Source organism: Parasteatoda tepidariorum, chromosome 5, assembly GCF_982258835.1.
Source record: "Parasteatoda tepidariorum strain Cologne lab strain chromosome 5, Ptep-v5.0, whole genome shotgun sequence".
Taxonomy (NCBI): Eukaryota; Metazoa; Arthropoda; class Arachnida; order Araneae; family Theridiidae; genus Parasteatoda; species Parasteatoda tepidariorum.
The window spans coordinates 120,789,529-120,805,556 of record NC_141759.1 but is presented as its reverse complement, the minus strand read 5'-3'; the positions used below and the strand labels follow the sequence as shown (position 1 = coordinate 120,805,556).

Genomic DNA, 16,028 nt, shown 5'->3' with positions numbered 1-16,028 from the left:
GATGACTTCCGATTTATCTTTGATCTCCAATTCTTTTCATTAATTGTGAGAAAATTAGACTCCACTGAGTCAGCCCATCTCAACTGCGGCCTTCCCCGCTTTCTTTTTCCAGTGGGTCTAAAAAGCAGTATCTTTTTTATTGTATTGTCGTCACTCATTCGAATCACCTGGGTGATCCAATTCATTCTATTTATTTTTATGTATTTAATAATATGAGGTTGTTCATAAATCTTGTACAGTTCAAAGTTAAATCTCCTTCTCCAGTTATTGTTTTCATTTAAACCACCAAGTATACCCCACAAAATCTTTCTCTCAAATATTGTGATACAATTTTCCTCCAGTTTTGTCATTGTTCAAGCTTCAGAAGCGTATGTCAAGACTGGCCGGACAAGAGTTTTGAACTATAATCAGCTCAAAATTTGTATATTATTTAAACTACATAATTTGATGTAAAAATTTACATATATACCTTACAATTCAATTTAACTATTATTATTATTATAAATAACAGTTAATGTTTCTAATAATATTACTTTATAATAGTTCCTTTTTAACTATTATAAAATAAAATAACAAAAAGTATTAACAATTATCAAAATTATTTTTACATCAAACTATTTTTAAATAAAGAAACTTCACAATTGTGTGCAAACGTTTTAAATTCGCTTAAAAATTGCTCAAGGTATAGACAAGTATGCAAAAAGGTGAAAGTGACATTTCCACAGTTATGACTGCTTTCTAGTATAAACTGTTGGGATTAACATTTTCATAGATTCAACAAAAGTAAATTAACCATCCATAACGCTTAGTGAAAATAGATTAAACACAGTTTATACAATAAGATTTATATTTCTATTTTATAAATTAAAGGGAACTCACCTAAACCATAACAGTAACAAGAGTACTAACTTAAAGATTACACAACATTGATAGCCTGTGGCCACTGGCTTCATTGTCCTCATAAACTACTCATTGCATAAGATGGCATTTTGGTAATAATAATCATTTAAGGAATCAAAATTTTTAAGGAATGAATCTTACACACTGGTCAACCCTCTAAAATTTTCAGCTTACACACAACACACACACACATATATATATATAAATAAGTACCCATGTCTATACAAATATTGATACTTTGCAACTGAAATATATTTATTGCTTCAAAAATTTATTTTTAATTTGCATTAGAAACTCAAAAATCGTTACGATGTTGCTAATATCAAACAATTTGACACTGCCACAGTATTTTTATCAAAACTATTTGACTTATATTTCCTGACAAAAATGTGTTTCGAATAAATGTATCCTGTATAAAAAAATAAAAATAATTAAGTAAAACTTATTTTCATTGTGCTTGCAAGTTCCTAATTAAAATTCAGTAACCTTTTAAATATGATGAGTACATACAGATTTTTAAAAGGCAACAATGTATCCAATACATTTCTTTAAATATAACTCAAGTGTTGCTATTTAAATAAATATGCCCACAAATTTGATATCACGTAGGATAAATATGTACACTAAATTACTTTCGATTTGTTAAATTTTTCCTGAACTCAATAACTTTAAGGTATATAATTTATTTTTAAAGTATTTTTAATAATTGTTTTTATAATCTGGCAACACTATTCACAAGCATGCTACTATGAAAGCATATTTATGCACAAATATCATAAAAAATAACTAATATAACATTTCATTCATTCATACTTCTCTGGGAGAAACATTTTGAAGTTTTTTGAAATAATCAACGAGAGAAGGAGCAGTCGTCATTCCTTTCAGCATTCGTGGAAGAATTATTTTTGATAGCTCTGCTTTCTCTGAAGGCACTTCTTTCGAATCCTTGACAGGCAAGCTTACAGTAGTGTTCTGCAGTCTTTTAGTAACAAGAGGCCCTTTAGTAACAGCCATTTCAGTCACAAATTTCAGCGAGTTTCGAGCAGATGAATTTAAACTGACAACATAGTCATTGATTAATTCGCTTTTTTTCCTCAAAAAAGCTTTGTATGTGATGATATCTAAATTAATTTTTAAAAAAATCAAATTTAATCAATAACAAATGAAATTGAACTGCATATATTTTATATACAATATAATTAAAGAATGCATTCTTTAGGGAGTGATTTTTGTCAAAAGTCTGACATATTTTGATGGTATTTCACTAAAAAACAATGAAAGGGATATGCAGATAAATTAGTATCTAACAAAATAGCCTTAAAAAGAAAAAAAGAAGACTTAACGTTGATAAGAGTGACATTAAATTTGAATATTATCATTTTACATTACAAGTATGTAAAATAATTTCTTTTTCTTTTATCGCAGGCACTGAACTTTTGTTCTTCACCTCGAAAGATGCCGGAAGTGTAGCTCATTTCATGTTGCCCAGTGGGCACCCCTGAATCTGAGTCACAGAGCCGAGCAGTATTGCCCATGCCTCAGATACTCGTTTATAGGGTGGGCCACATTCACGCAACGCACGGAGAGGGAAACATCCATGCCCTGAGCGGAATTCGAGCCCCGCAGCCACTGGCTTTACAGTCGGGCACGCCGACCGCTCGGGCAGCCGGCAGGCTGTAAAATAGCTTGCCGGCAAAAAACCTATTTTAATTATTTAATTCATGCTTATTTAATTGCAGTTCATGTTTATCAAAACTTGTTCTACCCAATGTAACTAGAAAAAAAAAGAATTTTTTTTTCAGTAGTGTTTTCTGATCTTAACTGATTTCAGATAGTTTAAAATAAGGTTACATCGGCATTCTGATCTTTTCATGATCTCAATTTCCGATCAGCTTCCGAGAACCTGTATTCTTCCAATGGAGATTGACTTTGGGGTTTGCAGCATTGCAGATACACAACAATTTTGCAGACCATAATAATTTTTCAAACAGCTGTTTCTTAACTAGAGTTCCAATCAGAAGGGCCACCTGATCAGTTTGTCTGCAAGACTTGCCTTACGATATTCTCTCTACTTTGTTCTCTTGTTGCAGCCTAGTTGACAAGTATTTTGTCATTATTAAAATTATTTATTATAGACAGTCTTGTGTCTCTTATTAGGTATTCAGGGGTCTGTCTAGATTTTTCTGAGAGGTACCTATTTTGTGAAAATTTAGACATAATTTGTGAAACATTCAAAATTGTATTAAAAAATCAACAAAAAAATATGGATTTATCATTTTTTAAGGGATAAAAAAATAAAATTTTAAGAAAAAGTATTTTGTGAAACTACCGTTTTTCCTAAAGCTGAATTTGTGAGGGTACTGCTAAACGGTAGTAAATTCGGCCTGGGCAGGCCTCTGGTATTATACAATCAGCCAAGCATCTCATTTCACATTTAATGACCCTGTGTTAATGAATCTTTGCACAAATAAGATGTTTGCATTACTGTAATATTTCTCGTAGTTACATTTTTGATTTAAATCTTTATTTCATCTAAGTGCTTTAGCGATTTACTTTGCACTTACTACTAGTTAATATTTTTGTAACTTTGATATTTTAGTTTTGCTTTTAGTATTTCTGAAATCATAAACAGATAAAGAGTTATGTTTTCATTTACTTTTTCTTGTTTCATTTATTTGCATTCTTTGAGTTATTTTTTGCTGCCATTGATTATAAGTTTAATGTCTTTTTTTTTTTTGTTTTAGTTAAAATTATTCAAGAATACAATTTTTTTTTAGAGCTTGATACTAAGTAATGTAATACACAACTTAAGCATTCAATTTGGTTTATTTTTTTCTCATTTTATATTCACATTATCTCTATTAAATTTCTTTATTGCAGTCAATTTAGAATTTGAGTTAATTTTTTTAAAATTTATTTTCAACTATACTCAAAAACATATATACACAGTTTTTGTTCTTTTAATTGCCAGTAAGAATTTAAAATATAACTGAATATGATAAATTGCATACATTAAAAAAGTTAAATATTTAATAAGATCTAGATCAGTTTTTTTTTAAAACTGTGTGCCAGGCTATGGTTTTAAATTACTTAAGATATTCCTTATTACAAATAACGGAAAAATAATTGCTCATAGAATTAAGCTTTTTTCATTTTGCTAATAAGTGCTCAAAATGTTTTGTCTACTAACATTGTTTCTATTACAAAAAAAAATAAATAGCTAAAACAAAGATTATTTATCCAAGATACATTCTATAAAATTATAATATAATATATCCAACAAATTGCAATTTGCATAACAAATAGAAGAATAAAAACACGAACATCTCATTCATGTGGGGATTGATACACACACCATGTTTTACGTAGACCGAAATTTTTGATGGGTTAAAGTAATGTTTAATAAGAAACATATTATTCAGAACTATCTATAATAAATAGCTTCAAAAAATGACAAAATAATTTCTATTTTCTCAATAAGTAGGCTACAGCTTTACTATAAAAAATATCCAACATTATGTACTGATGATGGAAAAAAAATAAAATTTAAAGAAAAAAGAGTAAAAACAAATAAATGCTGAAAATGCAAGTTATATACAATATATTTACCTTAAAAGCACTTTTTTAAAAAATGTTTATTACTTTTCTGGAAATTCCACAAAATAAGTTTAAAATTAATTTTTACGAAGATAAATTTATTTAATAATCTATTTAATACAAATATTACTAATAATAGCTACATAAAAATCATGTTCAAACCTTGCCTTATATTAATACATGTATAATAAAGAAAAATAGCATAAATTAATATACTATGTACAACTTAATAAAAAATGAAATAGAAAACAAAATAATTTCTTTTAATTCTTTCGAACGATATGTTTTTTCTCTCTGTAGATTATGATCAGTGTATTGATTTAAGTTAAATATGCGATAAAGTGATTTTTCCAAACTTAGCCAATAGATTAAAAAGAGCATAATCGAAATGGAAATCGGTATTTCGAAATTTCTGTGATCAATCGACTGAAGTTCACATCATGATTACGGTTTGAAGAGTTGAGAATACAAAACTTGGATTCAACCAACAGTCAACCTCTTTTTATTATGGTTTAAAAAAAGTTCAGAATACACGCCCGTTAGAATTATTAGGCGAAATGAAATCTGAATGTTCATCCAACACAATGTGAATGATGGCAAGATAAAAAAAATAATACCTTCATCTAAAAGTTCCTTCAGTTTGTGCCATGATGTAATCAACTCTCTGGGAAGGTGAGATGCAGACAAATTCACATTTTCATATCCAAGGTGGGACACATTTGCAGCATGTGAAGTAAGCAATTTTGGTCCCCTGTTTCACAAACATATAATTAAGATGGCATCATTATGCTATTCAGTATTTATTTTGAGGCAAAAGAATAATTAATTTCATTTACTTTAATTAGATTATTTTGCTTTTAATTTAACGTTTGTATACTTAAAAAATTAACAAAAACCACACTTCAGTATTTTTAAATTTCAATTCTTTGACGTACACCTGGTCTATTGAGTAATATTGAATGAAATAAATTAAAAAAATGTGGAAATCAGGTAAAGTACATATCTGTAATTTACACAACTGGGCATAAAAAAATGTGAGTTAATTTATCCCACTATGTAGTTTAACTAAGGCTATGTAATACTAAAGGTCACTTTTGAAAACTTAAAAATAGAATTTAATATTTAAGTATTAACAAAGATAATTAGTTACACCTCAGCAATGAACAAAACAATTACCTGAAGATCAAGCAACAATTTTGTAAAGTTTCATGTAATTCTATAAAAATCTGCTTATCTTTGAAAGTTTTTTTTTCCGGTTTAGAAGGAAATTGATAAATTAATTTTACTTTTTAAAATAAATGTACTTGTTTCGAATATTTGAATTTATTAAATAGATACTTTCAGCAACAAGAAAATAACTTTACGGGCATTTATGGAAATCCTAGTTACAATCACACAGAGGTTACCAGATGATCTGTAATAAATCATTTATAAAACATTTAATCATTAAATCAGTACAAATACTCCTACATTAACATTTACCCCTAAGCATTTTATATATAAAAAAAGACACAACTCAATGAAATAAAATGTTTGGATGCCAACATCTTATCTATCAACATCGAAATATTTTAAATCTTAAAACTTTTGCAAATATACTGGGTATTGTTTAGCTGATGGTCTTCAGGAATATACTACAGTGAACTATCGCTACTACGATATCCGATACAGCAATAACTCCTTTAATTTCCCTCCTTACGATAATGTTTTGTGGTCCTGATGAATTTGCATATGAATTAATGTTATTTTCCTCTCAGTATTACGATTTTCTCTGAAGCAATAAACCCCTGCAAAACGATTTTTTTTTCAAATTTTTACCGTATTTTCTCCATTTATTAATGGTTTTCAAATAATGTAAAAAATCTTATTTTATCATCTTTTGCTATTTTTCCATTTTTTTCTGACAAGAAAAGACTCACTGTTGACCCCTCCCCCCAAGATCTTCCATTCTTAGAATTGCCTCCCACAGTCACAGATGTAACATTCCTACCTGATTTCATTTCCTTTATGTTAAAAGCTGATCATGAGTCACAAATGACCACAAACATCACATTAACACCTTAAAGAGAATTTTTTTATGTAGAGGATGGGGGGGGGGTGGAGAACCATTCACAAATGAAAATCATTTTTATACTTTGAACTCAATGCGTACTTTGTTGGTTGACTTAACAGTCAGAAGAATGAATAAACAAACAAAAATATCGGATTATTTTCAATAAAAACGGTTTTCAAGTGTACTTGCGATCTTAGTTTATTTAAATTGCCTTTAACATTTAACCATAATTAACCTATCTGCCAAATTAATATATACATTTATAGTTAATTCATATATAACATTACAATTAAAAAAAATCTTATTGTGTCCCCAAAGTATGTAGGCCCTTGATATAAAAATAGATCCCACTAAAACAATATATTTGTTTGGTAACAAAAATATTGTTGCAACGAGGTTTTACTGTATAAGAATTAATTACTAGGGTCAGGTATAAAGTAAAAATGCTGCAAAAACAAAACTTTTTTAAAAAAAATGAAACTTTTTGAATTATAATCGCAGAAATCTTTTTGAACACTTTTGTAATGTTGTTGTGTAACACTTTACATTAATTTGTTGCAAGCAAATAATTTGTAAGAAGTTCAAATGATTCTTCATCAATGATTCGTTTAACTTTCAATGATTAGTTTAACTTTTTAACCTGTCCAAAATTCTACCTTTGATTGGTTGACTAAGTTTCGCAACTTTACAATTCTGTAATATAATTTTAGAGTGGGTGCTTTTTTTAACCAACGCACACACAATGCAGTGCAAATTTTAGCTGAAATTTTAGTACACATCTAGGATACATTTATTGGAATTTCAGCTGCTTAAACAATATGCAGATTCAATTTAACATCTAAAATTTATCATCTTATTTTCAATAATTTTTGAGTAATTTTTAAGATGCTTATTTACTTATATTTACCCTTCGGTGGTGTGCCAGCTCAGGAGTGCACTTGCACACAGACTTGCCAATATGAGCCAAGTTGTGAAGAAAAAAAACATATCATTAACTTTCTCGATCTTTCCTTTTGCTTTTATTAATTTCTTAAAATATACACATTTCAATGCCATAATCAAATGCTGTTGGCACAATTTGAATGCTGGGTCTTGGCAGGTAAAACTAATAAGAGATAATTATTTCTACTAATAAAATAAAGTTTCTCCGTGCATATGTTTTTTATAACTCCAGAGCAGTTTGCGATAGGGTCCTCGATTTGGACTCTAAAGGAAAGGCTGTGATTATGTTACTTTCTGCCACATCCTTAAAAATCATTCAAGGTTTTAGATTAGATTGTTTCGGAGAAATGTTTGAAGAATGGAATTTTCTAATTGGTTTAAAACTAGCCTTTTATTTAAAACCCAACTATAGATGAGTTCTGCTTTATCAAATGTTTAAAAGATAACATTAGTGCCATCTTTTTTCTAAGTTATAGCTTTCATTCATCAAAATTAAGAGTTTCTTGCACCTATTTCAATAATAAACTTTTTTTTGTTTGATGAAAGTAGAGAACTAAGCTTGATTTCTTTGACCATCATGTCAATTGAATACACTCAATCTATATTTTGATGGGATGAACTGTTAAAAACATATTTTTCCTGAATAGAGTAACGAAAAATCATTAGGAAAGCCAAAAATAATAAATAAAAAATTAGAATTTGTTAGCGTTATTGATAGTGTTGATTGTCTTTCAGTTTAAGCTCAGTTTATTTACTCTTTTTAAATTGTACGGAGTATTCAGAGTGAATGAAATTTGCTTATTAATCAATGAAATTAATTAAATACCTGTCAGAAAATTCCTCAAAAGTAAAACTCTCTTCAGTCTGAAGTGCAGTTGTTGACCCAATACTTGACACATTCTTTTTAGAAGGCTGAGTATCAACAATCAAGTGAAAGGTTTTCTATCAATAAAATAAGAAGCATTATTATAATTAAATTTATGGATAGTGAGCACATATCATAAAAATACAAAGAGTTCAGTGCTGCCAGTAAATTTAGACCAAAATAATAATAGGATTTATAATAATTTGAGGAATATATAATAAATAAAAACAATAAATTTTTTTATCTTGTTTAAAAGACCATATTTATAGAATTTTTTTTTATTTTTTACAAATTGACCCATTTTAAGTTTTTAGCTTTCAAAATTTGCAATAATGTCTCATTTTGTTTATAACATTAGGCAAGTTATGAGCTTCATCTTCCTTTAACTTTCAATTTCTCGTTAGCTGTTTAATAATATTTTGTGAAACTCTTGATTCAGTTTTATTCTACCATATTGTAAATCAGATATTAAACTTTCACTGCTTTCAGTGATTATCTGCTAATTATTCTCCTACATTTTTGCTTTCAACTTTTTATTATGAATCAACATTTCTTCTCAGCTTTTATTTTTTTTCCATCGTCCTTTCATCTTCTTCTGCAGCTTTCTTTTATACATTCTCCCCTCTCTTTTCCTTCTCTAGATAGTTGTCATAAGTTTAATATGTAGAACCAGACTAGCCCAAATGTGGCCCGGGGCAAAAGCCTCTAAGGGGATCTCCCTCTGCTTCTACTTCAGTAATAAGAAATCGAACTTTATGGAGGTATTTAAATTTTTTACCTCATTATAGATAGTTAACAAAAAATTGACAAGATCCTAAAATAGCTATAAAGTCCCCCCCCCCCCAATCAATGGTCGAACGAAATATCTTTCTGTTAATTTTATTGGTTTTCTAACACTTCTATGTCCATCATTAAGAGGATATAGCACATATGACGAGCCAAAATGCATTATTTTCTTTAAATTAACTGAACTAAAGAAGTACAAAACAGTCAAGAATGGGATAACAGAGTGTTAACTTTGTCATCTAGCTGCAAAAAAATCACATCTTTCCATACAAGCTTTTATTTGGCCATATTTGTCCAGCGTAATTAAGAAAATTTAGCTGAATTCTGCACTAGAAAGCCATGGATTTACAAAATATAGATTTTTTGTGTTCATATGACAGATTAATGAAGAAGCTAACATAAAACGGATTTTACACTGGCCTGATATTTTGTTTAAAAAAAGTTCACTAAATGTAAAATAAACTTTCTATTCAATTTGGGGGGCCCCCTCTGATGTGGGGACAACTGCCCCGTATGCCCCTGCCTTAATCAGGCTCTGTTGATATGCAACAATAGCCATTTTTGTTATTTTACTCTTTATGAGAACAGCTTGGTTTGAGAAATGCTGTTTTAAAACCTCAACAATAACTCCTGAAATTATTGTGTGAATTGTTAATCCTCTTCATACATTTCAAAATACTCTATCTTTAATATAGTATTGAACTTGGATTCAGAAACAATTTTTGAAGTCTCTTTCTAGAATGTTCTTCTATTTTTCGGCATCCTTAAACTGCTTCTTCTTTACTGGTTCACTGAGGCCTACATTGGAATCTTTTTTTTCTTCTCCATTCTGCTCTTTTCCTCACCAGGGTGTTCCAGTTTTTCATTTCGAGTATTTTGAAATCCCAATGAATGCCTCCAACCCACCTTAGTCAGGGCCTGCCTCTAATTGGATAAAAATTCTGGACAGTAAGGAGGACCGGTCGTTAAGGCAGATGTGCCCAACTAAACTTTTATGTGCTTTTAAATATCTGTCTCTCCATACAACCTGTACAGTTCACATGTGCCTCCCTGTAACACTGACATTCGCTGCACCCAGAATCCTTCTCAAATTTATTCTCTCAAAGATAGTTTGTTGATTTTCATGTGATTTATAGCCTAGATTTCTGAAGCCTAGATGTGAGCACAGGTCTATTGATGGTTTTCAAATAACATAATTTTTGTTAATCTATATCTTGTTTTGACTGTAGGAAATTCATCAATCCATTACAACAACAATAAGCCGCAACAATAGGTCGTTTTTATCTAAATTGTTTTAACTTTTCACGTTTCAGTCAAAGCTGTTGAAGCACTATCAACAAATCTTAAGGCTTGTTTTTTTTAGCAAATTGTTTGGTGGAAGTTGTGAAAATGAACCTTACTCTCCAGGAAAATCTTTTGCAAACATTCTTTTGTTTCAGAAACTGAAAAATTTACAAAAATGATAGGGGTTTAGGTATTTCAGAGATATCATGAAAAAACATCAGTATTGAGGAACATTCAAATAAGGTTTTCTAAAGTTTTTTCAGAAACTTTTAAATCCAAGTGCAGAAGTACATTACAGGACTACAGGTGGCTTCAAATCCTATTACATGTGTATGTAACCCACATTATATTTTCAGGTGCTATTAGAGACAAGTCTTGGATATTAATAGCCATACCTTATACATAGAAATTCTGTAACTAAAAGTAAACAACTTTTATATAGAAACAAAAATTCTACCTCAAAAGACTCTCCCTTTAGATTCACGACCACGTCAGTCTTGTTGTGGTTGGGATGTAACACGATTCCAATGATGGAATATTTGATGGAAATGGCGATTGTACGTATGGCTGGATTCTCTTCGTAGGAACCCTCCGTCAAAGTGTGATTCGAAGCAAGAAAATCAGTCAGGTTGAAGAAACCCACACATTCACCTATTAAATATTTGAACTACAATTATTACATTGATTGTTTAGTTATTATTTGATTGAGAGACCACTGATTGCTAATGTTATTATCTGTTAAAGAGAGTAGCTATTTGCTTAAGAAATCGTTGATTGACTATAGCTATTATTTGTTCCCCATGGAATCACAGTGACATTGTGGCAGAACGTTAAAGAGTTCTTGCAGAAAGATTTTTCTTTTGAAAAGTAAAAAAAGTTAACCTTTTTTCTACAGAAATTTACACATAATATTTGAACCACTCATTTAAATAATCACTTTTTGCCGCGCTCAATTTACGCAGATAGTATCGTAAATTGATGTAATGTTTCGATTGTATCAGCAGTTATTGATATTCACATAGATTTTAAACATCCCGATATATTTCAAACAATATGGAAAATTCAAATCGCGCATTTGAGTATTTAAATTTTAAAGTAATAATTCAATCTAACTTTTGGCAGTTATTGCTATTGATTAGTTTTTAAGTATGATATATTTTATAAGATATTATTTATTACAGCAATCTAATCTCGAAACATAAGACGCATTTGAGGGTCCAGTTCGCGTGATTTCGTCATCGATCTTTTTTTCAGCAATTGCTAGTATGGATTTCATTATTTCTAATTCTTTTTATTGTGATGATTATTTACAAAATGCGAGTAATAAATAATTTGTGAAAAACACTTATATGTGCTTTCATTCAAAAGAAAGAGTTATAGTCAACAATATTGAAGTTTAGAAAAATAATAAACACTCCATATCCTATAAATAGTCAGCATAATAATCTATAACAGCCTTAAATATTGGGATTGCAGTATTCTATCTCAACAGCTTGGAGAAATTTAATTTTCTATTAACTTGTTTCAGCTAAAAAGCTGTTTTTCTTCTTCTTTTTCTACTAAAATTGAATGCCTTTTAATCATTATCTTAGGGCCTTGCAGTAAGAGATGTAAAAAGAAATTTTATTGTTTGTGCAAAGGAAATTAAATGCAATTTTAAACTTTCAGTAAATCGAAGATTCTTTGATGAAATTCTGTTTCATTAAGTCTAAAAGAAATGTTTATTATGCAAGATAATTAATATTTATAATTGATGAAATAGGATGTAAACAGATTGCATTACTGTAACTATGCATTAAATAAAAAGTTACGTTTGAATAGTAATTTTTGTTTGTTTAATGAATGCATACATGGTAACATGGGACCCAATATATTTTTTTAGTTGCAATAAGAAGTGAAAATATAAATAAAGGCAAAAACCTTTAGGAAGGTAATAACTAGTTTGATTAAGAGACAAGACAAGTTGTGGTAGTTCATGAAAACGTTCCAATCCACAGTCACCTGCATCATAACCACATGCCCTCACATTACAGGCCTAGAAAACAAAAAATATACATCAAGCAACAAGGGAAAACATATAGGATGGGTGCCACTCTAAAAACCATTTCAAGGATGAACTTATTTTTTGACCCATCAATGTACAGCGTTGTTTACTAGAGTTTACAGAAAGCTCTCTGACTTCAGAACTCATATTTCCATCAGAATATATAATATCTATAAATTCATTATTTTTTCTAGAAATTATTATTTTTTTTAATTCTCTTTCATTTTCTTAGTTTATTTTTTATAGCAAACAAAACTAACAGCTATTCTCACATAGTTTTTTTTAATACTAGTAGTAGAATAATACATAACTAACTTTTTCTTGGTTTTTTCATTCTATGAGCAATGTTTCATGTTGTAGATCTATAAATTTCATTTTTTTTATATAAATAATCTCAAGAGGTCACAGTACCCTTGCAAAATTTTTTTAAATAAAGGCATAATCATCCATTTTGTCGATGCTTTACATGCTCGTTTAACTTAGAATCAATAATTTTTATTCAAGAAATAATTAAACTGTTTAATTTTACAAAAATGTAAAAAAAAATTAAAAAATTCAAAATTTTTATAACTTTAAAGCTTTTTTATTGTAATAAAAAAAAATTTTTTTTTTCTTAGTGCTTACAATATTGATCTTAACAATTTTGTGCATTCATTTGCTGATATATTAATTAGAACATTTTTTATAGATTATTTTGTAAAAAAGTAGGAAAAAAAGGTTAAAAATTCCTGTTAGGTAAATATAACAAGCTGTAAAAATTGTAATACCTCATAAAATGCTTATTCCATGTACAGTTTAAATAAGTGTAATATACTTAAGATAAAAAAAGTTTACTTCAAAGCTTTATCTTAAATAGAAAAAATTCCTTAGGGATTTAATTAAGATTAAAACACAAAATTATCATCTATGAGAAAAAGTACTTAAAAGTCTGTCTGCAGATCAAGTTTCTGTTTTAGGGTAATCTAAAATCATTTATAAATTTTTCAAAAATGCAGATAGATTGATGATTTTTTTTCCAGTGCATTTAAATACTAGTTTGAAGTTTTATTATAAGCAATAAAAAAATATCGATATTTTGGTCATTTTTTTGGGTACTGTGATGTAACTTTTACCAGAATTTAAAAATATCATAGAGAAAAAAAACTACTATTTCAAGTAGATTCAGAGATAAACATTTTGCCTGCATAAGCAACGATGTAGTTCAGTCAATCTCATTCTTTTAATGTAGTGTGACATCAGTACTTGATCATTTTGCTAGGCATAAGAAAAAATAACAATACTTTCAGTAAAAAGGAATTTCAATTGACTATTTTTAACACAAAACATTTCTTAAAGAAAAAAAGAAGATAGAAATTGGACTTTTTGAAAAAATAATTTAAATAACAAATTAGGTAGAGATATTTATTAAGATTTACTTCCAAGGACTGATTTCAGTCCCCAGGACTGAATCAGTCTTTGGAACATTTGCGCATTTTGGAACATAAGAACATTTTGTGCAAATAGACACAAAATCCCAATTCATAGTTGCGGGCAATCATCTCCTAAAGATCCTCAAGAGGTTTAATTGTTCTAACAATTATTTTGAAATATTTAAAGTAATGTTATATAATAATACATTTACGCAAAAATAATGTAATAATACTTTACAAAGCAGAATATTTAAAATACTTGATGGCATGAAATCTACATTTGCTTCAAAATATATAAAGATGATAATGAATGTCAAGATGTATCAAGAATTGAAAAATAGCCACACGTTCTGAAGACTCCCCTGATATGAATGAAGTAAACTTGATTTGGAACAGAAAACGTAAGGTTGACTAAGAATAAATAAATGGAAAAGAAAGGTGAAAAAAAAACTTTGACTACAGCAGTTTTTCTAGTCTTGTTTGTTTTTCACCTTCAGTTTTAAATTTTTTGTTTTCAATTTTGTATACTGTTTCAAATCATTTTTGCTTTTCTCATTCCCGCTTGGTGAGTCTTGAGAATGGGCAACTATTTTTGACTGGGTTCACCAAGGTGGGCTCAGCTTAAAAGAAAAACCCAGCAGGTTTTTTCAGATTAGGCCTGTTTGAAAAAAACCATCTTTATACCCATATAGTGTCCTTTTTACCTTTTAAATTTTATCCTTTCCAATCAATTTTCTTTGCAATTATCAAATAAAATTGTTACTTGAAATTATCGTTGATAAATTTAACTTTTACACGTAACTGTTACACAAAATATTTTAAGTAACTTTTTAAATAAAATTATATGAAGTAGAATATTTCAGAAAACTGATTTTAATCTAATATATCTAATCTAATATAAAGAATTAAATACAAAGTGCATAATAATAAATACTACATAGTACATAATAATACAAATAATAGTACATAATAATGAAAATATAGTACATGATTAAAGAAACATATATCTAAATTATAAAACTTGATATATCTATAACATAAATTATGTGCACAGTAATCTAAATAAATTATTACATAATTTATTTGGATTATTAGCCCTTCAGGAGTTTATAATCTAAATTGACAAATACAGCGGCGGATGTATATTTCAAAATGAATTTGGCATGGCATTTTTAGACAAAGAATGCACAGAAAATTTTCCAATTAAAAAAAATTACCATATTGAGTATTTTAAAAGACCATAACTTCCATATTTTATTTTAATATTTCTATTGTACTTGATTCTATATTGTACTTGACTCTATATTGTACCTTTTACACAGAAATCTATGTTTAAAGATAAACTCATAAATGTGGCAGAAGACCAACATTTAGAATATCAGTTTAAAAGCCAAATATAGCTCAATAATTCACTGTTTCTGTTATGACACCTAGACTAGAAAGGATAATTTCTAAATTTTTTTAGTTCAATTGAAAGCTGAATTTTTTTTTTGTTACTTTAATCGAAAGAAATAAAGACACTCTTATATTCTAAATTTTTAGTTTAATAAACATCAACAAGAATTTAACAAGAAGGTATTTTATTCAATGTTTTTGAATCGTACTTTTGTTTGCTAATATTTTATTTGGTAAAAATTTGTTATTCAGAGATTTATTATTATCTCTTTTCATCCACTTTAAAAGCAATAATAAAGATAAAACTTGAAACAAACATTGAAAAATACAAATGAAAACACTATGTTCATTTCATTTTGTGAATGTATATTTATAATTTAAAACAAACTTTACCATTATACAATTCATTACACATTTAAAAAGAACAAAAATACATGTTCTCATAACCATTTCTTTTATAATCAAGCAACATTTTTTCAGTGTATGCTATTTTTATATTTAGTACAGATAAGTATACATATAAAATATATATTTTAAAAAACCCAAAATATCATGGAAAAATCCACAGGGTCTCGGTTTTTTTCCTTAAAAACCCAGATTTCTGCAAACACTGATTCTTGAGCACTCAAAGCATGTTTATTTTTATTACCATTTTTATATATTTTTTAGCAAATGAAGATTTATATCATCAAGTATATCTTTTTTGCTTCAGTTTTTCTGGGTTATTTACTCAATATTAAATACTAGTCATTT

The 16,028-nt window shown here is 28.4% G+C and overlaps 1 protein-coding gene across 2 annotated transcripts in view; it reads right to left on the bottom strand.

Moving 5' to 3' along the window:
- The window catches only part of Gnptab (N-acetylglucosamine-1-phosphate transferase subunits alpha and beta), a 54,210-nt gene that overhangs the window by 18,866 nt on the left and 19,316 nt on the right, over positions 1-16,028 (bottom strand). For both annotated transcript variants that reach the window (XM_087165026.1, XM_087165025.1), the window contains exons 12-16: positions 12,348-12,462; positions 10,885-11,078; positions 8,319-8,434; positions 5,115-5,248; positions 1,714-2,021 (exon numbers count right to left, since the gene is read on the bottom strand). In XM_087165026.1, the coding sequence (XP_087021152.1) occupies positions 1,714-2,021; positions 5,115-5,248; positions 8,319-8,434; positions 10,885-11,078; positions 12,348-12,462 (867 nt within the window). The remainder of the gene's footprint in view (positions 1-1,713; positions 2,022-5,114; positions 5,249-8,318; positions 8,435-10,884; positions 11,079-12,347; positions 12,463-16,028) is intronic.